Source organism: Delphinus delphis, chromosome 4, assembly GCF_949987515.2.
Source record: "Delphinus delphis chromosome 4, mDelDel1.2, whole genome shotgun sequence".
Classification (NCBI taxonomy): domain Eukaryota; kingdom Metazoa; phylum Chordata; class Mammalia; order Artiodactyla; family Delphinidae; genus Delphinus; species Delphinus delphis.
Window position 1 is genome coordinate 2,057,643 of NC_082686.1, and position 25,945 is coordinate 2,083,587.

Consider the following 25,945-nt stretch of genomic DNA (forward strand, 5'->3'; position numbering starts at 1 on the left):
CGCCTTGATGGGAGAGGCGAGTGGCTGTGGAGCCCTCAGAACCACTCTAACCTCAGTGCCACGTGCAGGCCACGTCAGGGGCAAGGCAGCTTCAGAGGCGAACCCGAGTAAAGAGGACACTCTAGGGCTTTTGAAAGTTGTTCTCATTCACATGGAGCGATAGGGGAGCCGGCCTGGGCCTAACACTCAAAGCTGCTCCTGACTCAGAGCACCACACACCAGCCTGCTAAAGAGCGCACCCCGCCTGCGCGAACGCCAACGAGGCGAGCCTCGGTTCTCTCCCAGGGAGAAGCAGGGAAACAGAAGTGTTCCTTGCTTTGTAACTCTATTTACAACTGACGTTACGCTCCATAAATCCACTAAGCAGATTCAGAGTGAAAAAACCAAGATGCTTAACTCATTTCAATATCAGGCACTTAAAAACCTCTGGAAACTATACTTAGCAGCTACTGTCTAAATACATGCTTTCCCCTCTTTTAATAGAAAGATTCCTTACTATCCTGCTTATATTTTCTCTGGATTTTTTAGTCTCTCTCGAGTAACACTCGTGATTGATCCATGAACGAGTTAAATCTCAAATTCTGTATCAAGTCCCTCCTTTCGTTTAATTAATAAGTGAAAAGTTCCAAAAGGCAGTACTTAAAAATTTTTTAAACTGCTATGTCCTCAGTTTAAATTTGAAATAAGTACAATCTGAAAAACATCTCTGGGTTAAAAATTAAAAGGAAAACCATCCTGCAAAAATCTCATTTCTGTGAATTAATATCAAACAATAACATACACATATACTGCGTATTTTCCATGCAATGGCAGTGCTTAGGACTGGAAGCTTAGATTTTACAATGCTGGTGTCTGTCGAAACCCAGATGCATGACGCCTGGAAAGTGAAACCAAAAGGCCAGGGGGCTGCAGCCACAGAGGCCGGCAGCTTTAAAATCAAGGCGCAGACACAAATCGCAGGGCGGACAAGGGGCGGTGAGGAGCCCTGACAAGCTCCAAGGCCGTCCCGGGGCCAGTTCAGGGCACCCTTCACCAGAATCCACACTGAGGAGAGGTGGCCGCACCCCAAGGGGACACCAGCCCCTCTCCTGGGGACATTCTGGGGCAGCTTGCGGGGACTCTCGGGAAGAGGCCTCGCTGAGCGGCCGGCTGGACAGAGTCCCCCAAAGTTCTGGTGGAATCGGAAGGACAGAACCCAGTCCATCACTCACGACGGTGAGCAAACAGCAAACATTCCTAAAAAGACTCACTGACTTTGCAGAAGAGGAACCCAAGCTGAGCCACTGAGGTTAAGGGTCTCTCAGGAAACCACAGCCAAGAGAGGAAGACGCCATCACAGGGAAGGAAGGGGGACGAGGGGGTCCTAGTGGGGAGCAGCCGCCTCGGCACCAGAGTCAAGCCAGGTGAGGAGGGCATCACAGCGCAGATGACGAAGGACTGGGGGCTGGCTTGGGGTGTCCCAGGACAAGCAGGGCAAACAGGGCCTCCGAGGCGGGTCATGGGTCACATGAGGTGGGGAGCGGGTGATCCAGCAGAGCATCAGCCCCAGAGCGGGGGGGCACCCACGCCACAGGGCAGCAGGACAGCGGTGACAGGAGAAGGTTCACAGGCAGCGATGATTCCAATAAGCAAACATATGGAGGATATGAGTGCCTGGCTTCTCCAAGCCGGAGAAGGGAGTTACAAGTATGGAAAGGGAAGGAACTATGTCCCAAGTAGTATAATATGACTTGAAGGAAACAGGTGTAACTTACAGTGTATACTATAAACCAGAGTTGCCCAACCCCCCGGGCCAAGGACTGGTACCGGTCCGCACCTACTAAGAACCGGGCCACACAGCAGGAGGTGAGCGACGAGTGAGCGAGCGAAGCTTTGTCTGCCGCTCCCCATCACTCGCATCACCACCTGAACTATCCCCCCACCCCACCCCTGGTCCTTGGAAAAACTGTCTTCAACAAAACCGGTCCCTGGTGCCAAAAAGGTTGGGGACCGCTGCTATAAACCATAAAGCAACCAGTGGAATAACATAACAAAGAGTTTTACTTTTAAATCTAAACTCCTAAACATTGTCAACTTGCTCCAAAAAATTTTCTTAACAGATGGTAATCAAAACTATCAATAGGAACTTCCCAGGTGGCGCAGTGGTTAAGAATCTGCCTGCCAATGCACGGGACACAGGTTCGAGCCCTGGCCCGGGAAGATCCCACATGCCACGGAGCAACTAAGCCCATGTGCCACAACTACTGAGCCTGTGTGCCACAACTACTGAAGCCCACGCACCGCAACGAAGAGTAGCCCCTGCTCCCGCAACTAGAGAAAGTTTGCTCACAGAAACAAATACCCAACCCGGCCAAAAAAATTAATTAAGTAAGTAATTAAAATTAAAATTTTAAAAAACTATCAATAAAACAAAACAAAAGGGCTTACCTGGTGGCGCAGTGGTTGAGAGTCCGCCTGCCGATGCAGGGGACACAGGTTCGTGCCCCGGTCCGGGAGGATCCCACATGCCGCAGAGCGGCTGGGCCTGTGAGCCATGGCCACGGAGCCTGTGCGTCCAGAGCCTGTGCTCCGCAACGGGAGGGGCCACAGCAGTGAGAGGCCCGCGTACCACAAAAAACCAAAACCAAAAACAAAACAAAAACAAACAAAAAAAACCAAAACAAAAAAACTAAAACAAAACAAAAAAACCCCACAGGCTCCCTACTAGAAAACAAGTTTAAGGAAAACAGAACACCATCATCCATAAGGCCCACAAAAACTACACCCAGCAAACAATGCAGGACTTTTATGAAAAACATTATGACACGCTACGAAAACATAAAAAAGCCATAAAGAATGGAGAAACAAACCAGGTTCCCGGAGGAGAAGATTCATGATCATTAAAATTCTTCTCAGATGAACGTGTAACTTTTCCAAGACAATCCCAATCAAAACACCTCAGTCTTTTGCGTTTTTCTTTTCAGTCACTGCTCCAGTTACCTATGGCTTTGTAACGAACCACTACAATACGCAGTGGTCCAGAGATTTGCTCACAGACCTGCACCCTGGAGATTTGGTGGACAGCTCGTCTGCCCCACGTGGTGTCAGCTGTGGCACTGGAAGGCTAGGAGAGAGAAGGCAATGACATGTCTGCTGATGGACACTAGCTTGTTGACAGCATCTGCTGGGGCTGGGAGTGCACACCTCCAAATGGCCTTCCCACAGGGGCACTGACTTCCTCTGAGAATGGTGGCTGGGATCTGACAGCAAGCATCGCAAGAGGACGCAGCAAAAGATATATTCCCTTTTATGACAGTCTCAAGAGTCATAGTTTCTCTTCTGCCAGTCAGACCCACCCAGATTCCATTGGAGGAAACACAGACCCAGGCTCTCATGGCAGGAGTGTCACTGCCGTGCAGAGAAGAACACGTGGGATGGGAGATACTGGTACAGACATTTTTGGAAAATAAAATCTGTACACCTAACCATCGGATTCTAAAATTCATATGAAAGAGAAAATGCATGCCAGCCAAGAGATTTATTTTAAAAGGACAGATATCAATACATATTATAAAAATGTAATTAAATGTAATTAAAAGTCTGGTACAGGCATAGAACAGACAATGATCAATAGAACTGATGTGTCCAGAATATTGTGCATAAAGGATACTGCTTTAAAATAAAGGTGATGGGACTTCCCTGGTGGTGCAGTGGTTAAGAATCTGCCTGCCAGGGGCTTCCCTGGTGGCGCAGTGGTTCAGAGTCCACCTGCTGATGCGGGGACACGGGTTCGTGCCCCGGTCCGGGAAGATCCCACATGCCGCGGAGCGGCTGGGCCCGTGAGCCATGGCCGCTGAGCCTGAGAGTCCGGAGCCTGTGCTCCGCAACGGGGGAGGCCGCGGCAGTGAGAGGCCCGCGTACTGCAAAAAAAAAAAAAAAAGAATCTGCCTGCCAATGCAGGGGACATGGGTTTGATCCCTGGTCTGGGAAGATCTCACATCAGTGGAGCAATTAAGCCCGTGTGCCACAACTACTGAGCCAGCGTGCCTAGAGCCCGTGCTCCACACAAGAGAAGCCACCACAATGAGAAGCCAGTGCAACCCAATGAAGAGCAGCCCCTGCTCGCCACAAGTAGAGAAAGCCTGCGTGCAGCAACGAAGACCCAATGCAGCCAAAAAATATAAATAAATAAATAAAAATTAATTAATTAAAGTTGACATTTTCAGTAAGTGGGGAAAAGGTAGACTATTATGAAATGATATTAGGTCAAGTTGCTCCCCATTTAGACAACAAATTAGACACTGAACCCACACTGCTCCTATCATATACAAAAATAACTTGAAGCTATACAGATCCAAATATAAAACACAATTATAAAAATATTAAAAGAAAACATAGGAGAAAATCAGTTACTATCTTCAGATAGACAAGGCCTTCCTAAACATGAAACACTACTCAGAAACCATGTTTTTGATGACATATTTCACTCCATAAAGATTATAATAGTTATTAATATTCATGCACTAAATAATACATCAACTACCTATATAAAACAGAACTACAGAAGATGCAGGAGAAATAGAAACATTCTAATAATAGAAGACTTTAACATACACACTGTCAGTTAAAGATAGATCAAGTGGACAAAACAAAATATAAATGACTTCAACAACATAATCAGTACAAGCTCTTATGGGTACATATTTAATATTACAATCTAAAAACAAAGAAAATACATTCTCAAGCACACATGGAACATCCAGAAAGACTTTATTAGGTCACAAAGAAAAAAAATTTTCCTAATAGCAGAAAATATTGAAAACACCACTCTAATCACAATGCAATAAAATTAGAAATGTTAACGTGAAAAAATTTTTAAACTTCCTTCTGGAGATTAAAAAACTTTCTGTTAAACTATTGAGCGTAAGGGGCGATACAAACAGAAAATAGAGAATTTCTGAAAAATAGTAACAGAACACGGGAATATATTTAAATTTACATCTTTAAAGACCTATATCACTAAAAAAGTTTAGAATGAAAATAAATGCATTCCCAACTTAAAAAAACTAGGAAAAGAACAAAGTAAACTATAAGAAAACAAAAGGAAGGAAATAATAAAAATGGAAGCAGAAATTAATGAGATAGAAAACATGCTAATAGTATATCAGATTAATAAATAAAACTCCTGTTTCTCTGGGGGGGGGAGAAACAACTAATTTAATCAAGGAAGAAAGGAAGAAAACACAAATATACAAAATAAGAAATAACGATGGGGAAATAACTATTGACACAGAGCATTTTTTTTTTTTTTTTTTTTTTTGCGGTACGCGGGCCTCTCACTGTTGTGGCCTCTCCCGCTGCGGAGCACAGGCTCCGGACGCGCAGGCTCAGCGGCCATGGCTCACAGGCCCAGCCGCTCCGCAGCATGTGGGATCCTCCCGGACCGGGGCACGAACCCGTGTGCCCTGCATCGGCAGGCGGACTCCCAACCACTGTGCCACCAGGGAAGCCCCAGAGCATATTTTAAAAGTTGAAAAAAGACCACTTCATACACCTCAATGAAAAAAAATTTTTAAACTGAAATGTATAATTTCTAAGAAAAATATAGTTTATCAAAATTGACAAATGGCTGAAACAGATCAATTTCCATGGAAGGGACACAGAAAGTGATCAAGGAACTATTCCACAAGAAAGTACCAGGTCCAGATGGTTTCTCAGGAGAACTCTAGCAAACCCTAGAGACCAGATAGTACTAGTGCTACGTAAATTGTTTCAGATAGAGAAAACAAACAAAAACTTCCAAGTTATTTTTATGAATCAAGTATAACATTGATACCTAAACCTGATAAACACAGCAGAAAAAAAAGTTATAGACCAATCACTTGTGAATATATTGATACATGCAAAAAATCCTAAATAATGTGAACAGACGCCAATACCACATTAAGAAAATAATACTCTGACCAAGTGGAATATACCAGGAATGCAAGTATGGTTCAATAATTAGAAACCCATTAATGTAATTCAACAAATTAGTAGATATAAGTGGGAAAAATCATGATTATCTCCACCAGGTATGAGAAAGGCTTTAACAGGATTCAACAGTGTATTCCTAATAAAAACCCTCGAGAAAATAGGAACGGATGCAAGTTCCTTCACACACTCACTCAAATTTACCTTATTCCCATAGCCAGCGCCCTACTGTGGGGAGACACCACAGGCATTCCCACTGAAGTCAGGAACAAGGAAAAGATACCCACTGTCTCCACTGCTACCAGACAATGTCTTACAACAGGAAAAGCAATTTGAGGCATAAGAATTGAAAAGGAAGAAACAAGACTCTGCAGGTGACAGGATAGGGTATCTGGAAAACCCTAGACTTTGGGGCCTAGAGAACCAATGATAAAACTAACTCAAACAATAAAAGAATCCAGTAAGGTTAACATGAAAAAAATCAACGTCTTCATATACAAAAAAAATAACCAACTAGAAGATACAATGGGAGAGAAAACCCCGTTGACAATAGCAACTAAAAAGTAAAATACTTAGAAAAGTAATTTGATACTAAAATCCATGTGGAAAAATAAACATGCCAGAGCAACTAGGCAAACACTGAAGAGAATGACCCCTGGGAAAGGACCAGCCCGACCAGGTACGAATGCGGACTGTCAGTCTAGGGAAAGCACGAACTGCAAACAAAGTCTGCACTCTTCATAGCAGGTTTGTTTCTGGCTGTAGCACAGGTGTAGCAATTCTGAAACTACGCTATGCATATTGCAGGACTGAGCAGGTGAGGGAATGTGTTGATGCGTCAGAGGCAGGGTAGACATAAACACGGAACAGGGTAAGGCAAGAAAGAGCCCTGTGGGGTTAGAGGCTAAAATCAGAGGCATCAGTATCAACTCATGATTTCTAAGACACGTGCTTCCCTAGCCCCGTGTAGTCAAAAGGCATAGAAGCGGGGACCCTCCCACAGTGCCAGGGAACCAGGGCTCTGTGAAAAAATGGCTGATTCCAGCACAAGGGTAGCAAAGGGACAAGAACCCAGAACACCTTGCTGTACCAGAAAGCTAGGAAGTGCTCAAAAGGCATAGGAGCCAGCTTGAAGTGACTCTCGCTGGCCAAATCTGGGACAACTTGAACACCAAAATAATAAGGATAATTGACTATAAAGCACTAAATAAAACAGAAGCCCACACAGGCTCTTCCCCAGAGTAGAGCGCTGACTGATAAATTGGGGGGAAGTGGTATGTGCAAGCCTTGGTAATGACTGGTGCAGGAAGAATCATCACTGGGGGCTAAATCTGGTCTGGAGTTTGGAGGGGTTCCCGTGACTGTGTGATAGGGGTGCCTCCCTGGGCATAAACTGTGCAAACAACACGGCTTATGCGGAACATCTGCATTCCCCCAGGAGTCTAGCCACCCCTGGAGTTTTGCTGTGTGTCAGGCGGAGGCTGCCTATGTGCCCGGTCCAATAAAAACCCTGGGCGCCAAGTCTCCAACGAGCTCCCCTGGTGGACAGCATCTCACATGTGCTATCACACTTGTCCTCGGGAGGAAGCACATCCCACGTGACTCCACTGGGAAAGGCTACAAAGCAAGGTCAGCAAAGGCAAAAGGTGCACGGGGTGAAGGGGAGAACAGGCGTGAGCTCTGAGTCCTCTCTCATTAAAACTAGAAAAACTACTTCTGCATCCTCAGTTTCAAGTTAAAATGTCACAGCATGTAACGATTTACATATTTTGTATACTGCTAAATGCTTGTTTTATTAGAGTCAAACAGACAGGAAGAAATGACCCACAGAATTTTCTATTCGTTCATGAAACAATAATTCCATCAAGAATGGGTTCACAAACACAGAACTGCCAAGTACGAGTGAAGGCCACAGTGCCCGCAGCTGCAGCGTCCCTCACTCGATGGGCGTCCCAGAGCGCCTCCTGCACCAGACACGGATCGTGAGTTAGGAGACACAGTCCCCTGCCCCCAGAGAGCCCGCAAACCAGAACCAGAGACAAACAAGGATTTGTAAGTACAGTAACTGTCGTGATGGTGAGTACAGGGTGTTATGAAAACAAAGCTGAGTACAGGGTGTTATGAAAACAAAGCTGAAAGTAAATATTAAAAAGACCTAGTGCCCACTAGGCTACAGTGAGATGGCTCACAAGAACTGGAAACACAAGTAAGACTATATTTGGTGATCACCACGAGTGCCCCGCGCTGGGCCAGAGCAGAAAACAGGCCACGGCAAAGCCACATCCTTGGCTGAAGGATGGAGAAAAGAGAAGACTACCAAAAAATTAAAATTAAAAAGTAAATTTCAAAAAGTATAGCTGTCTTAGCAAAACCCAGACCTCTGAAACTTAACCCCATTCCAAGACACGTTCTTGTAACTTTTCCCTTTAAATGAATACTTACACAGCATTCCGTCCAGTAAATATGAAGAAAGGGGAATGTGAGCAGAGCCTTGTTTCCTTCTTTGGGCAGCAGCTCCTCTTTGAACTGAACGAAGTTAGATTCTAGGTGAATCATCTTTGGAGCTCGGCCATAGGACCTATAAACAATTTTTAACAAGTCACTGAGAAAAATGAGAATGTTTAGCAGAAAGAAAAGGAGAAAACGACAACAACAATTTAATCACATCTATGAGTTCAGAAGTACAGATAGGGCACTAAGCCTGAACTGTAGCGATTACATACGCTATCCGAAAAGACGCTGTAACTTAGTTTAAACACAGCCCACATGGACATGTCAAGGCTCCCCATAAATCTGTCGGCTTTACTTTGCTTGCAACACCGACTTCTGGGAAAAATGGATGTTAACCTACAGTCACTATAAAAGAAGATAAGAGTCTCCCAATTGTCAAAAGTGCTGTGTGAAGCTATCAAAGCTTTAAACTGCTCTAATACTTTTGTGACAACCCGTATTATCCAAAAAAGAGAACTGTCTGGTGAAAAAGAACAGGTTTCATTCACGTAGCATAAATAAAATAGTGGTAACCACCCTCCTCCATGTTTTCTCAACCCAAGAACAAAGGACACACAGAGCAATCCCACAAGCTGCGCTCATCTAATCTACGGCTATCAGAGGGCATGGGTGCTGTTTTTATTGTACTTGTAGAAATAAATTATGCTACACACATCTTTTTTCCACACCTCTATTCTTCACCTCTAGTAGTTGTATCTCTTTTAAATATCTATAGCTGGATTTTGTGCTTTTTATCCCATCTAAGGAGTGTCGGTGATTAATAAGCTGAAACCAACCAAATTTAATGTGATTATGCTCGAACTTGTGGATTTTCTATTTCAGGCTATTTTTTTCTGTCCTTTGAGAGATTAATCAAGTTTTCTTTTTCCATCCTTTTTCTCTGTTAGTTTGAAAGCTTAACCATCTATTTCTTTTCTGCTGTTGGTTACATTTTAATTTTTGACATGCATAAACTTACATTTCCCTCTCAAAGACTGCAGTAAACGTCTGCCTCTCCTTGAACAAGACAAAGCTAGTGCACTGTCTGCTCTCTGCTTCCCTCCACAATCTGACATTTTAGATCGTTTGATTCGTAGAAGCACTGACACCACAGTGCAGCACAGCACTTATGACTTGCTTGCTGGCCGCTGCTTCCTTTATCCTGTGAATTCATGGTTCACTTTCCTTTTCTTGAGATACATTCCTTAATTATTTCACAGAGAGTAGCACAGTTTCTGATCATACATGTCTGAAAATGTTTCCCAACGATCTCCATCCGGTGGCAAGCAGCAAATATACGACGTGAACAGCACCCTGGAGAGAACACGTGTGGCGCCACGCGGCCAGAGTGGCAGATCAGGGCCCCCGGCCATCCTGGGCCCAGCTGGCATCCTGTCTCTCCCAAGGCCCGGGGGAGGCTGAGGCAGTCCTCCCGCTTGTATGAGTATGAGCAATACAGAACTCTAGATTCAGAGGTGCTTGCCCTCAAGGCCCTGCTTCAATGCTGCATTTCATGCTGCACTTTAAATGCTGTTAGAGACTGCAAATGCGGTTTTTCTTTTCTCCCTGTTGCTTGGCGTGGCTTTTTGTTTGCTTTGTTTTGTTTTCATTCTGCTAGACATTCAGCGGCCCCTGCAATCTCCGAACTCACTGCTGGGAGAATTTTGACGCCAGTTCTCCAAGTATCGCCTGTCCTCCACCCTCTCTATACTCTCCTTCTGAAACATCTTCTACAGGGACATTGAAACTTCTGGACTTGGCCTTCGCGGCTCAGCTTTCCTTTCACGCCTCCAACTCCAGCTCTCAGCATTCAACTCGAGTTTCCAAGCGCAATCTCCCAACTCACTACTTTGCTTTTCAGCTACAAAGCAGTTCACTGCATCAAGTAAAGTTTCTGCTTCAATCTTTTCCCCCCAAGATCTAATCAATTAATTTAAAATTTTATCAAAGTAAATATATATACACTTTAACATGTCAAGTAGTACTAAAGAGCTTTACACACACACACACACACACACACACACACACACACACACACCACGGCAGAGGGAACCCTGCCCAGGCCTTCTGTCACCCTTTCTACCCCTCGCCTACCAAGGTCCTGGGCCCCGGGCCCTATCACCTGTCAGGAACTCGCCTGCTTCTCAGGGAGCCACCTCTGCAGACACAAGGGCTCGGCTTTCCCTCCTATTCCTCTGTCCATCCTCCTTCTCCCAGAGAGGCGTCCACATCTCTGCTGCTGCCACTTCTGCCCTCCTCTGTCCTTGAACATTTCTCGTTCTCTTTTCTCATTTAGTTTTCAAGAAGGTGAAGAGATGAAAATACGTGTTAAATCTATGCAGTGTCTCTATTTCATTTTTTTCCTCATAACACCCTTTCCTGTTTCTTCTATCTTTCTGAATGTTTAAATAACGTATACTATTGGAAACCCTTTACAGATTACTCCATTTCTTCAGGTATTAAACTCTTCCGTTTGCTGGACTATTTTCTCTCATTCACAGCACTGGGCCTCTTGAGACGTTGAATAATTTTTCTGTAAGAGAATTCTCCCACATTCTGTACACTCTTCATATTACATGTAGGTAATTAAATACACTCCTTGTAACACTATAATCGGGCACAAAAATTAGACTAGATTCAATAGAGAGCCCGGGTAAGTCATCTAGAATGTTAACTCTTCAAGTTAGTAGATTACAAACTGGTGATCAGAAAGGAATAACATAGCAAGAATCAGAATTACATGAACATGAGTAACAACAGGAAATTCTTCATACACCTTGGTTAAAATCAGGTTACCAGTATTAACAAGTCACAATCCAAACATTTTCTACAAATAATATCTAATCTTACCAGAAATTAGTCTTCCAGTAAGATAATTCAAAGTCAATTATTTCCTCAGGACAAGTCCTTAGAGGAACAATTACAAACAACAGGGCAAACGGGAGGACTGATCTGGTTTCCCTCCTAATTTTTTTTAATAAATTTATTTATTTTTAATTTTTATTTTTGGCTGTGTTGGGTCTTCGTTGCTGTGCGCGGGCTTTCTCTAGCTGCGGCGAGCAGGGACTACTCTTCATTGCAGTGTGTGGGCTTCTCATTGCAGTGGCTTCTCTTGTTGCAGAGCATGGGCTCTAGGTGTGTGGACTTCAATAGTTGTGGCACGTAGGCTCAGTAGTTGTGGCACGCGAGCTCTAGAGCGCAGGCTCAGTAGTTGTGGCGCACGGGTTTAGTTGCTCCTTGGCATGTGGGATCTTCCCGGGCCAGGGCTCGAGCCCGTGTCCCCTACATTGGCAGGCTGATTCTTAACCACTGTGCCACCAAGGAAGCCCCTCCTTCATAATTTTTAAGTAACATCTTTCTGTGCACTTTCTCACCCTTAAGAGAAGAGCCAGGAGGCAGGGCAGAGAGAAGGTCTCATAAGACAGCAGACAGAGGCACATGCTCTAATGTGGAATCAGAGTGTGCGTCTCCTTTCCAAAATGCCATGAGGAATCAGAAACCATTCCTACAAAAGTGGGCCTTCAGCTCAGAAGAAGTGTCCCATTTCTACCATCCTATGTCTTGTCAAGAAAATCAACACATTCCTTAGAGAAGAAGGTCCACAATTACGTGGCTCCACTCAGTTTCCTGAGAACTTAGCCTTTAACTCTTACTACTTCACTTGCTCACACAAATGCCTACAAAACGAGGAGGGAGATGCAGCGAAAACCAGAGGCACCATACCTTCTCCATTCCATTGGTTCTCTTGGAAGCTGCTGGGAGAGCGTCGGATAAATAGAGGTAAATAAATTCTGATCTCCAGCACCTACAACAGGAATAAAAATGGCATTTTAAGGTAAATAAAGGAAAAATGGACTCTAAAATTTATTAATTGGTATTTTTAGGCAACTTAATAATTTAGCAGAATGACATCACAAAACAAGATTTTTTCATATCTTTAAATAAGTGGTCTCAAGAAAAGCCAGCACTCGACATGTGACCTAACTAACCCTCGCCCGGCCTCTCTGAGGTGGGTATGATTCTCCCCACGAGGAGGAGGGGGAGGGTCAGGAAAGTGGAGTCACCTGCCAGGGTCTGACAGCTAAGGAGGCGGAGCGGGCCCAGCTCCAGCCAGCCTCACCCCTGCGTCAGCTCATACCGCTGCTGCTCTCTTCAACTTGGACAAAACAGCCATGAAACTCCAGGCAGAATAGGAAACCCGGACAAGTGAACATGAGTTTCTTCACCAAAATAAGCTCGATACGCGTCCAAATGCCACTAGGAGCCGAGCCGTACAGTACGCTCTCTGTGCCCGTGCCACCCAGGACACCGGACACGCCTGCTCTCGTCGAGTCCACACAGGAAGTCCTGGAGGCAGACCCGACCTCATGGCCAAGAAGGGGGAGCACAAGCTGGCTGGCTGCGGAGACCAGTGAGGAACCCAGGAGTGTCTGAATTCACATGCTAAGCTGTTAATTCAGCTCTTTCATCCTAGCTTTGACGGAACTGAAAAATCCACTTAGCTCTCATAAAATTATAGCATAACCATATCGCACTTAGGCTTAAAAAGTAGATGACTCAAATTCTTATACTCAGAGGATCCTCTAACTTTAAGCAAAACCATTTTCCATTTGCTTTTCTATTGATCTTAAAGAAATCATTGGGGATTGATGTAGGCCATTAATACATTTGCTTATTTTGCTATCATGAGCCCCCCCAAAAAACCAAAACAGGGGCTTCCCTGGTGGCGCAGTGGTTGAGAGTCCGCCTGCTGATGCAGGGGACACGGGTTCCTGCCCCGGTCCGGGAAGATCCCACATGCCGCGGAGCGGCTGGGCCCGTGAGTCATGGCCGCTGAGCCTGCGCGTCCGGAGCCTGTGCTCCGCAACGGGAGAGGCCACAGCAGTGAGGGGCCCGCATACCGCAAAAAACAAAACAAAACAAAACCTTCCCCAAACCACATAACACTGTCAAGTGACTGCTGAGAGGAACGGTGTTTCTGGGCAGCTGAGCTGCTTATCAGAGAGGCCGTGGGGCACAGTGACTGGACACAGAGGCTGAAAGGCTGATGGCCTGGTTCCCACCTAAGCTCCACCAGCTACCAGGCGAGAAAGCATGGGGAGACCATCGAGCCTTTCTGTGCCTCGGGGACCATCTGTGAAATGGGAAAATAAGAATAGCTCCCAACAGGGCTGTGGTGAGACTGAGTGAGTCAACACAAATAATGCTAACAAGGCCTGACACAAAGTAAATCCTTAATAAGGGTTACTATTAATAATTTATTGTTGACATAAAAACAACTTTTATGTTTTAACTCATCATTTTTCATCATGTTCATTTATTTGGTAGTTGTCTTAGAAATCAAAATAAGAAAACCTTCAGTTGGCTTCAGATTCCTTATCCTTGAGCGCCAACTCCTGCTGTCTCTTTTAAAGGTTCTAAGATTAACATATAAAAATCACTACACTTTGCTAAACAGTAATTAGGGCAAACACATAGAAGCTTTCTCCTTTTCCACTTAGTTATATATATATATATATACGGTCCTTGCAATAAAGTCTCACATAAAGGTACAGGGGGTGGAGTCAAGATGGTGTACTAGGAGAACGTGGAATTCGTGTCTCTGAACAACTAGGGCACCTACCAGGCACCAGTGGGGGACCACAGACACCTAAGGGGACAGGACGAACCCCCAACAACTGGGTAGGACATGGGGCATGGGGAGAGTGAAGAGGGAGGAGAAGTGGAGGCAGGAGGGGACTGGCGCCCCTGAGGGGCGGCTGGGGGAGGGGAAGGGATCCCACACCTGAAGGGGGAAATTGGGGGACCACTGGGAGGGCAGAGAATCAAAAGGGAGAGTGGCCAGGTTTCCCCTGCCCAGGAGCCTGATGAGATCCCGGACCTGATCCTGTGCCCACCGAGGCCTCCTTCAGCTGCGAGGGTCCCGAGGGAATGGGAGGGAGGGAAGGGGGAGCAAAAGTAAAGGCCAGACCTCCAGGACCAGCACCCCTGAGGGGCAGCTGGGGGAGAGGAGGAGTTCCTGCACCCAGCGGGACCCACCCATGCACGGTTAGGGGTCCAGCAGCAACAGGGGAGATCCCGGGGGAGATGGTGGGGAGGGGTGTGAAGGAACGGAAGGGAACGGGGCCAGCACTTTCCCTGTCCACTTAGGCACCAGGGAGCCTGCTGGGCTCCCGGGCCTAATCCTCTGCCCTCCCAGCCTCCCTCCTGCTGTGCAGAGCCCAAGCCCCGCCCCTACACTCGGAGACCCCCTCTGAGACTCCCTCCACGGTGCTGGGACCAAGCCCCACCCACACAACCCCACTCAGGGCCCTACCTCCAGACTCCGGAGCTCCACACTCCAGAGGCCCTCCTTTCCACGTGCTGCCTCTCCCCTTCCGCCCTAAGCAGAGGCCCCACCCCATGCTCAAACGTCACCCCCCCAACCCGCCTAGGTCCCGCCCCACCCTAAACCCCGCCCCTGCCTAAATTCCACCCCCACCTGAACTCCGCCCTCAGAGCCAAGGCTTCTTTTTCTTGTTGTTTTTTCCTCTTTTAGATGGGGGTTCTGTTTCACCTTGTTGATTCATTGTTGTTGATTCTTTTATTTTTCCTAATAAACCTTTTATTTTTCTAATTTTATTTTATTCTTTATACTTTGTTAGTGATCTATCCTTTTGTCTCGTTCGCCCCCCCCTTTTCTTTTTTTTTTTCTTTTCTCTGTTGTGGTTTTATTTTACTTTGTTGCAGTTGTTTCAATTATAGTTTTATTTTTCCTAATATATCTTTTATCTTTCCAATTTTATTTTTTTATTCTTTGATATTGTACTGCACCTCTTTTTTCTTTCTTCCTTCCTTTTTTTTTTTTTACCGTGCCACAAAGCTTGTGAGATCTTGGTTCCCAGGCCAGAGGTCAGGCCCGAGCTCCTGTGGTGGGAGCTCCAAGTCCAAACCACTGGACTAACAGAGAAACTCAGACCCCTGGGAATATTAATTGGAGTGAGGACTCCCGGAGGTCCTCATCTCAGCACTAAGACCCAGATCTATCCAACTGCCTACAAACTCCAGTGCTTGACATCTCAGTCCAAACAACCAGTAAGACAGGAATACAGCACCACCCATCAAAAAAAAAAAAAAAAAAAAAAAAAAACGACAAAAAAATGTTACAGTTGAAGGAGCAAGGTAAAAACCTACAAGACCAAATAAATGAAGATGGAACAGGCAAGCTACCTAAAAAATGAATTCAAAATAATGATAGTAAAGATAATCCAAAATTTTGGAAACAGAATGGAGAAAATACAAGACACATTTAACAAGGACCTAGAAGAACTAGAGCAAACAAACAGTAATGAGCAACACAATTACTGAAATTAAAAATACTCTAGAAGGAATCAATAGCAGAATAACTGAGGCAGAAGAACAGATAAGTGAGCTGGAAGGTAAAATGGTGGAAATAACTGCCAGGGAGCAGAATAAAGAAAAGAGAATGAAAAGAATTGAGGACAGTCTCAGAGACCTCGGGACAACATTAAATGCACCAGCATTCGAATCATAGGGGTCCCAGAAGAAAAAGAGAAAAAGAAAGGGTCTGAGAAAATATTTGAAGAGATTATAGTTGAAAACTTCCCTAACGTGGGAAAGGAAATAGTCAATCAAATCCAGGAAGCACAGAGAGGCCCATACAGGATAAACCCAAAGAGAAACACACCAAGACACATATCAATCAAACTATCAAAAATTAAATACAAAGAAAAAATACTAAAAGCAGCAAGGGAAAAGCAACAAATAACATCCAAGGGAATCCCTATAAGGTTAACAGCTGATCTTTCAGCAGAAACTCTGCAAGCCAGAAGGGAGTGGCAGGACATACTTAACTAAAGTGATAAAAGGGAAAAACCTACAACCAAGATTACTCTACCCAGCAAGGATCTCATTCAGATTCGATGTAGAAATTAAAACCTTTAGAGACAAGCAAAAGATAAGGAAATTCAGCACCACCAAACTAGCTTTACAACAAATGCTAAAGGAACTTCTCTAGGCAGGAAACACAAGACCCACAAAAACAAACCCAAAACAACTAAGAAAATGGTAACAGAAACATACATATTGATAATTACCTTAAATGTAAATGGATTAAATGCTCCAACAAAAAGACATAGACTGGCTGAATGAATACAAAAACAAGACCTGAATATATGCTGTCTACAAGAGACCCACTTCAGACCCAGGGACACAAACAGACTGAAAGTGAGGAGATGGAAAAACATATTCCATGCAAATGGAAACCAAAAGAAAGCTGGAGTAGCAATATTCATATCAGATAAAATAGACTTTAAAATAAAGACTATTACAAGAGACAAAGAAGGATGCTACATAATGATCAAGGGATCAATTCAAGAAGAAGATATAACAATTTAAAATATTTATGCACCCAACACAAGAGCACCTCAATACATAAGGCAAACACTAACAGCCATAAAAGGGGAAGTTGACAGTAACACAATAATAGTAGGGGACTTTAACACCCCACTTTCACCAATGGACAGACCATGCAAAATGAAAATAAATAAGGAAACACAAACTTTAAATGACACATTAAACAAGATGGACTTAATTGATATTTATAGGACATTTCATCCAAAAACAACAGAATACGCTTTCTTCTCAAGTGCTCATGGAACATTCTCCAGGATAGATCATATCTTGGGTACAAATCAAGCCCTGGTAAATTTAAGAAAATTGAAATCGTATCAAGTATCTTTTCCGACCACAACGCTATGAGACTAGATACCAATTACAGGAAAAAAAATGTAAAAAATACAAACACATGGAGGCTAAACAATACGTTACTAAATAACCAATAGATCACTGAAGAAATCAAAAAATACGTAGAAACAAATGACAGTAAAAAAAACACAATGACCCAAAACCTATGGGATGCAGCAAAAGCAGTTCTAAGAGGGAAGTTTATAGCAATACAATCCTACCTCAAGAAACAAGAAAAATCTCAAACAAGCAACCTAACCTTATATCTAAAGCAATTAGAGAGAGAACAAAAGAAAACCCCAAGGAGGGAAGAAGGAAAGAAAAGAAAGAAGGAAAGAAGGAAAGAAATCATAAAGATTAGATCAGAAATAAATGAAAAAGAAATAAAGGAAACAATAGCAAAGATCAATAAAACTAAAAGCTGGTTCTTTGAGAAGATAAACAAAATTGATAAACCATTAGCCAGGCGCATCAAGGAAACAAAGGGAGAAGACTCAAATCAACAGAATTAGAAATGAGAAAGAAGTAACAATTGACACTGCAGAAATACAAAGGATCATGAGAGATTACTACAAACAACTATATGCCAATAAAATGGATAACCTGGGAGAAATGGACAAATTCTTAGAAAAGCACAACCTTCCTAGACTGAACCAGGAAGAAATAGAAAATATAAACAGACCAATCACAAGCACTGAAATTGAATCTGTGATTAAAAATCTTTCAAGAAACAAAAGCCCAGGACCAGATGGCTATACAGGCGAATTCTATTAAACATTTACAAAAGAGCTAACACCTATCCTTCTCAAGCTCTTCTAAAATACAGCACAGGGAGGAACACTCCCAAACTCATTCTATGAGGCCACCATCACTCTGATACCGAAAGCAGACAAAGATTCACAAAAAAAGGTATCTCTGATGAACACAGATGCAAAAATCCTCAACAAGATACTAGCAAACAGAATCCAACAGCACATTAAAAGGATCATACACCATGATCAAGTGGGGTTTATCCCAGGAATGCAAGGATTCTTCAATATACACAAACCAATCCATGTGATACACCATATTAACAAATTGAAGGATAAAAAATCATATGAAAATCTCAATAGATGCAGAACAAGCTACTGACAAAATTCAACACCCATTTATGATAAAAACTCTCCAGAAAGTAGGCATAGAGGGAACTTACCTCAACATAATAAAGGCCATATATGACAAACCCACAGCCAATATCATTCCCAATGGTGAAAAACTGAAACCATTTCCTCTAATATCAGGAACAAGACAAGGTTGTCCAGTCTCACCACTATTATTCAACATAGTTTTGGAAGTTTTAGCCACAGCAATCAGAGAAGAAAAAGAAATAAAGGGAATCCAAATCGGAAAAGAAAAAGTAAAGCTGTCACTGTTTGCAGATGATGTGATACTATACACAGAGAATCCTAAAGATGCTACCAGAAAACTACTAGAGCTAATCAATGAATTTGGTAAAGTAGCAGGATACGACATTAATGCACAGAAATCTCTTGCATTCCTATACACTAATGATGAAAAATCTGAAAGAGAAATTAAGGAAACACTCCCATTTACCACCGCAACAAAAAAGAATAAAATGCCTAGGAATAAACCTACCTAAGGAGACAAAATACCTGTATGCAGGAAACTATAAGACACTGATGAAAAAAATTAAAGATGATACAAACAGATGAAGAGGTATATCATGTTCTTGAATTGGAAGAATCAACACTGTGAAAATGACTCTACTACCCAAAGCAATCTACAGATTCAATGCAATCCCTATCAAACTACCAATGGCATTTTTCACAGAACTAGAACAAAAAAATTTCACAACTTGTATGGAAACACAAAAGACCCCGAATAGCCAAAGTAATCTCGAGAAAGAAAAATGGAGTTGGAGGAATCAGGCTCCCGGACTTCAGACTACACTACAAAGCTACAGTAATCAAGACAGTATGGTACTGGCACAAAAACAGAAATATAGATCAACGGAAAAGGATAGACAGCCCAGAGATAAACCCACACACATATGGACACCGAATTTATGACAAAGGAGGCAAGAACATACAATGGAGAAAAGACAGCCTCTTCAATAAAGTGGTGCTGGGAAAACAGACAGCTACATGTAAAAGAATGAAATTAGAACACTTCCAAACATCGTACACAAAAATAAACTCAAAATGGATTAAAGACCTAAATGTAAGCCCAGATACTATCAAACTCTTAGAGGAAAACATAGGCAGAACACTCTATGACATAAATCACAGCAAGATCCTTTTGACCCACCTCCTAGAGAAATAGAAATCAAAACAAAACTAAACAAATGGGACCTAATGAAACTTAAAAGCATTTGCACAGCAAAGGAAACCATAAACGAGACGAAAAGACAACCCTCCGAATGGGAGAAAATATTTGCAAATGAAGCAACTGACAAAGGATTAATCTCCAAAATATACAAGCAGCTCATGCAGCTCAACATCCAAAAATCAAACAACCCAATTCAAAAATGGGCAGAAGACCTAAATAGACATTTCTCCGAAGAATATATACAGATTGCCAACAAACACATGAAAGGATGCTCAGCATCACTAATCTTTAGAGAAATGCAAATCAAAACTACAATGAGGTATCACCTCACACCGGTCAGAATGGCCATCATCAAAAAATCTACAAACAATAAATGCTGGAGAGGGTGTGGAGAAAAGGGAACCCTCTTGCACTGTTGGTGGGAATGTAAATTGATACAGCCACTATGGAGAACAGTATGGAGGTTCCTTAAAAAAACTAAAAATAGAACTACCATACGACCCAGCAATCCCACTACTGGGCATATACCCTGAGAAAACCATAATTCAAAAAGTCACGCACCACAATGTTCATTGCAGCTCTAATTTACAATAGCCAAGACATGGAAGCAACCTAAGTGTCCATCAACAGATAAATGGATAAAGAAGATGTGGCACATATATACAATGGAATATTAGCCATAGAAAAGAATGAAAATGAGTTATTTGTAGTGAGGTGGATGGACCTAGAGTCTGTCATACAGAGTGAAGTAAGGCAGAAAGAGAAAAACAAATACCATATGCTAACATATATATATGGAATCTAAAAAAAAAAAAAAAAAATGGTACTGATGAACCTAGGGGCAGGACAGGAATAAAGATGCAGACGTAGAGAATGGACTTGAGGATACGGGGAGGGGGAAGGGTAAGCTGGGACAAAGTGAGACAGTAGCATTGATATATATACCCTACCAAATGTAAAACAGATAGCTAGTGGGAAGCAGCTCAGCTCGGTGCTCTGTGATCACCTAGAGGGGTGGGACAGGGAGGGTGGGAGGGAGACGCAAGAGGGAGGGGATATGGGGGTATACGTATAGCTGATTCACTTTGTTATACAGCAGAAACACGAGGTTGTAAAGCAATTATACTTGGATAAAGATGTTAAGGGCAAAAAGAAAAGAAAAGAAAAGAAAAACCTATGTAGAGAGTAAACAAATGAAGTGCCTCTTACACACCCCCTCCCAAGTGTCCCCCACAGGAAATCCTGTTATACGATATAAAACTTATAAAACTTGTCTAAGTGGAGACTATAAAGTAAAAATTTTTCTCATATTCTATCATAAAATAAATCTTTAATCTGTGTCCTAAATTTAATTTTAAAAGATTATAGGTCAATTAGCACTTCTGTCAAGGGCAAAGACGTCATCTGACAATAACTGGGGACTTAACAAGTGACCATTCGATCTCAGCGCCTATTAGGAGCTAAACCATGTCCCTGTAAAATTCATATGTTGAAATCCTAACCCCCAGTACCTCTGAATGTGCCTGTGTTTGCAGATAAGGTCTTGAAAAGATGATTACGTTAGAATGAGGGGTTTAGAATGGGCCCTGATCCAATCTGACTGAAATCCTTATAAGAGAAAATGTGGATACACAGACTCTGGGGTGGGAAAAGACCGCATGAGGACACAGCAAGAAGAAGGCTGGCCACCTCCAAGCCAAGGAGGGAGGCCTCAGAAGCCAACCCTGTCGACACTTTGATCTGGACTTCCAGCCACCAGAACTGTGAGAAAACAAGTTTCTGTTGTTTAAGCCACCTAGCCTGTGGTATTTTGTTATGGCAGCCCTAGCCAACTGATACAGCACCCCTGATTTACATTTGAAGGTCAAATTCTTCTCACCCATTGAAATTCTACATTGATTGAACATGAAGAAAAGCCTCCATGATTTTCTCAGAATATATAGCTATTATTAATGATAATACTCCTAAGTCTTTATATTGAGTATTATGAAAAATAGAGATGTCTTTGAAAATGAGCTATAGAGAGCCAGAGCTCTAAAAGAGAGAGACAGGAAAGAGCTTAGGTGTAAAACCCCAGAAGAATTAAAGCTAGGCTTATGTGATAGGTAATTAAATTAACAGTGTATACTTTGTAGCTCCCCAAAATAGCCCAACCACTTAGCAGAAAAGCCATTCGAGTTCTGAGGTCTGAATTGTAAGAGCCATTTTGTTTTGATCCCATGGGCAACAGGGGCATGAGAAAACCCAATAAGGATTCAGTTGTTAAAAAACAGCTACTAGAAGCAAAATTGAGGCTTAAGATTGATGTGTTCAGAGAACCCTGTTCAGAAAATTGCTGTGTTTATTTTTCTTACTCAAGAGGCCTATTAAAAGAGTCAACTCAGACTATTTATTTCAACAACTAAGATTTCTTTCTTTTTTTTTTTTGGTGAGAGAGGGGAGACATCAAAATAATTTGTAAAGGTAATTCAAAGCACAATCCCATTAATATTGGGCTGGCCAAAAAGTTCCTTCAGTTTTTAAGTAAAAATAAAAGACATTTTTCATTTTCACCAAGAACTTACTGAACAATGTATTCACTGTTTTGTCCCCATTACCTCTGCGATTTTTCAGGCAACTTCATAATTCCATCTTTCCAAAGATTTTATCTTTTTTTTTTTTTTTTTTTTTTTTTGCGGTACGCGGGCCTCTCACTGTTGTGGCCTCTCCCGTTGCGGAGCACAGGCTCTGGGCGCACAGGCTCAGCGGCCATGGCTCACGGGCCCAGCCGCTCGGCGGCATGTGGGATCTTCCCGGACCGGGGCACGAACCCGCGTCCCCTGCATCCGCAGGCGGACTCTCAACCACTGCGCCACCAGGGAAGCCCCAAAACTTTTTATCTTTTTGAGCAAAGAACTGTTGCAGGTGCCTTTTACAGTCTTCCAGGGAATGGAAATTTTTTCCATTAAGAGAATTTTGTAAAGACCGAAATAAATGGAAATCTGAAGGTGCAATGTCTGGTGAATATGATGGATGAATCAGAGCTTCCCAGCCAAGCTGTAACCGTTTTTGCCTGGTCATCAAAGAAACATGTGGTTTTGTGTTATCCTGATGGAAGATTATGTGATTTTCTGTTGACTAATTCTGGACGCTTTTCGTCGGGTGCTGCTTTCAGCTGGTCTAACTGGGAGCAGTACTTGTTGGACTTAATTGTTTGGTTTTCCGGAAGGAGCTCTTAATAGAGGACTCCCTTCCAACCCCACCATATACACAACATCACCTTCTTTGAATGAAGACCGGCCTTTGGTGTGGTTGGTGGTGGTTCATTTCGCTTGTCCCATGATCTCTTCCGTTCCACATTATTGTACAGTGTCTACTTTTCATAGCCCATCACAACTTGTTTTAAAAACGGAACGTTTTCGTTATGTTTCGGTAGAGAATCGCATGCAGAAATATGGTCGAGGATTTTTTTCACCTATGTGGAACCCAAACACCAAAGCGATTCACATAACCAAGCTGGTGCAAATGATTTTCAATGCTTGATGTGGATATTTTGAGTACGTCGGCTATCTTCTGCACGGTATAACGTGGATTGTTTCTCAATTATTGTTTCGATTTGGTCACTATCAACTTCAACTGGTCTACCCGACCGTGGAGCAGCGTCCAGTGAGAAATCTCCAGCACGAAACTTCGCAAGCCACTTTTGGCATTTCGATCAGTCACGGCACCTTCTCCATACACTGCACAAATCTTTTTTTGTGTTTTCAGTTGCGTGTTTACCTTTCTTGAAATAATCTAGCATAATATGCGGAAAGTGCTGTTTTTCTTCCACCTTCAATATTAAAATGGCTACACAAAAATTCACCAATTTTGGTAAGTTTTTTTTTTTAAATGCATGCCGATATGACAGCTGTCAATACAATCTTACCAAATTGTTTCAAATGAAGTTAAGACAACTAGGCGCTACCAGAGCCATCTTATGGAAAAAAAACGGAACGAACCTTTCAGCCAACCCAATATAAATCTCTCTCTCCCTGTGGGTGTGTGCGCGTCTCGTCACTCACTTGGGGACACGTGGATATGAGGATGGGGCAAGTCAGGGCACCCACAGGCGGCTCCAGGGGCGTCTGCGGACCATCAGCACCGGCGCGTGGCAGCACCCAGGCAGGAGCAATGACTGACAACAGGCAGAGGGGCCACTCAAACGTAAAGGGAAACATCAGGGGACAGTGGCCTTGCTCTGCAGAGGGACGCAGGCACTCCGTCTGGATGGTGCCCAGGCTTGCTGGCACCTGACCCCAGGCTGGGCCTAAGTCCAAAGGCTGAGGAGAGCCCAGCTCAGACGCTCCCCAAGAAAGGGGGGCAGAGCCCCGGGTTTCTGATTATCTGAACCTGTTTTCTTACTTACGCCAGTTGTGATTAGATTTGCTGTTCCATGCAGTCACATGACTGATGCAGACCTTCGCTATTTCCTGAATTATGACTGCATGCTCTGAGATTTTTAGAAGCATATATTCATGTATTAATCATGTAATTTTAAACTTTCTTTGTTAAAAGCAGATAAGAACTAATTAAACACGGGGCGGGGGGAAGAATTCAGAAAGATGATTTCAGTGACTTAAGCATAAATGGATCATATTTCAACAAACTCAGCTTAACATTTTCTTAAAATTTTTAAAACAGAAGGACAATTATAAAGTAGTTAACTTTTACCAACGTAAAAAGACACTAACACGTGTCCAAAGAAACATAAATAACTACAGATAAAGATGTATCATTCAGGTTTTATTTATTTGTTTATTTTTGGCCACGCTGTGCGGCTTGTGGGGTCTTAGCTCCCCGACCAGGGATTGAACCCGGGGCCACAGCAGTGAAAGCGCCGAGTCCTCACCACTGGACCGCCAGGGAATTCCCTCATTTGGATGTCAGATGACCAACACCAAAGCAGTAAAAAGCTGGTTATTTTTGAAACAACTCTAATTTTCAAAGAAGTCGATTATAACTAAAAATAGAAACGTGTAGGCTAGACAGTCTTTCAGACCCAAGATGCTATCACTAAGATGAGAGTCTAAGCAAAGCTGAGTAACAGGCCCAGACAGACCCGCGAGGATGCGTCAGACCCACCTCGGCCGGCCGTGGCCAGGGCCAGTCACAAACTGTCAGTCACACATCATCTGTTGCACCCTTCACCATCCTAAAGAGCAATGAAAACTTTCAATCATTTTATGCACAAAACTTTTATTTTAGGGTCCACTAGAACTGCAAATCCACAAAGTTACTTAGTGTCAAAGCATTTTTAAAATTCAGATTTTCAATTCTTAACAGTCAATTGCAACCAGAACAGAATCAGTCTTACGTTGATACTTAAAGAGCAGAGAACTGAGTCCACAGTCCTGCTCTGTGTGAAAATGCCTCCCGCAGATAAAAAAGCAGTGAATGCTTCATCCTCCTGAAAATCTACATCCAAACCAAACCGTGCAAAGTGGTTCCATTAGTGGGAGGAGATTACAGAGGGGCTCACAGTCTGCATCTCAGGAATGTGCGATGTCTAAACTAGACTAAAATAAAGGCACATAATCTCTTAATCTAGAAGAAAAATGTATCTATGTTCAAAAAGCCATACATTCGTTGTTGCTAATGTTCCTATAATGTTTATGTAATAATTTTTAAAAGATTTTAGCACTTGGTTATGACATAAGATTGAATTTGGCACTAAACAGTCTGCAGAAAAAGTAGCGTAAGTTACCAAATGCGGTTTGAATGCTCCAGAGCTACCAATTATGCCTCGGGGGAGACTGAAAAAAGCCACCTCTCATTTGGGAAAGACACAGGGTTTCCATACTTATAGAATCATTACTTCCAATGCTTCTCTCCCAGACACATGTTACGGGCAGTTGGAAATCTATGTAACTGGCCTACTCCCTGGGGCCTGGGAACATGTTACATTACATGGCGAAGGAGAATTAAGGCTGCAGGTGGATTAAGGCTGCTGCTAGTCAGCTGACCTTAAAGAGATGATCCTGGAATACTGGACAGGCCCATTGTACTCACAAGGGTCCTTAAGTAGGGAAGAGGGAGGTGGAAGAGCCACAACCAAAGAGATGGCATCACGAGAAAGACTGAACTGGTGTCACTGGCTTTGAAGGCGGAAGGGCCCAGACAGCCAAGCACGTGGGCACCTCTCGAAGCCAGAAAAGGCAGGAAACGGATTCTCCCCTGGAGCCTCGGGAAGGATCAGCCCTGCCCACAGCTTGATTTTAACCTAAGGAGACCCACGTCAGCCTTCTGGTCTCCAGAGCTCTGAGAGAATATCTCTATGTTACTTTAAGGCACAAAATCTACGTAATTTGTTACAGCAGCCGCAAAAAACTGACACAACTATGAAAGGTGCATGACAGACTTAAAAGGGAAAAATAAAAGCATTTGATTTGCGCTGCTGCCCCCCGCCCCC

The 25,945-nt window shown here is 43.2% G+C and overlaps 1 protein-coding gene across 2 annotated transcripts in view; it reads right to left on the reverse strand.

The window, feature by feature from the left end:
• The window catches only part of TRAPPC10 (trafficking protein particle complex subunit 10), an 88,885-nt gene that overhangs the window by 48,368 nt on the left and 14,572 nt on the right, over window positions 1-25,945 (reverse strand). For both annotated transcript variants that reach the window (XM_060010245.1, XM_060010244.1), the window contains exons 2-3: window positions 12,166-12,247; window positions 8,395-8,530 (exon numbers count right to left, since the gene is read on the reverse strand). In XM_060010245.1, coding sequence (XP_059866228.1) covers window positions 8,395-8,530; window positions 12,166-12,247 — 218 coding nt within the window. The remainder of the gene's footprint in view (window positions 1-8,394; window positions 8,531-12,165; window positions 12,248-25,945) is intronic.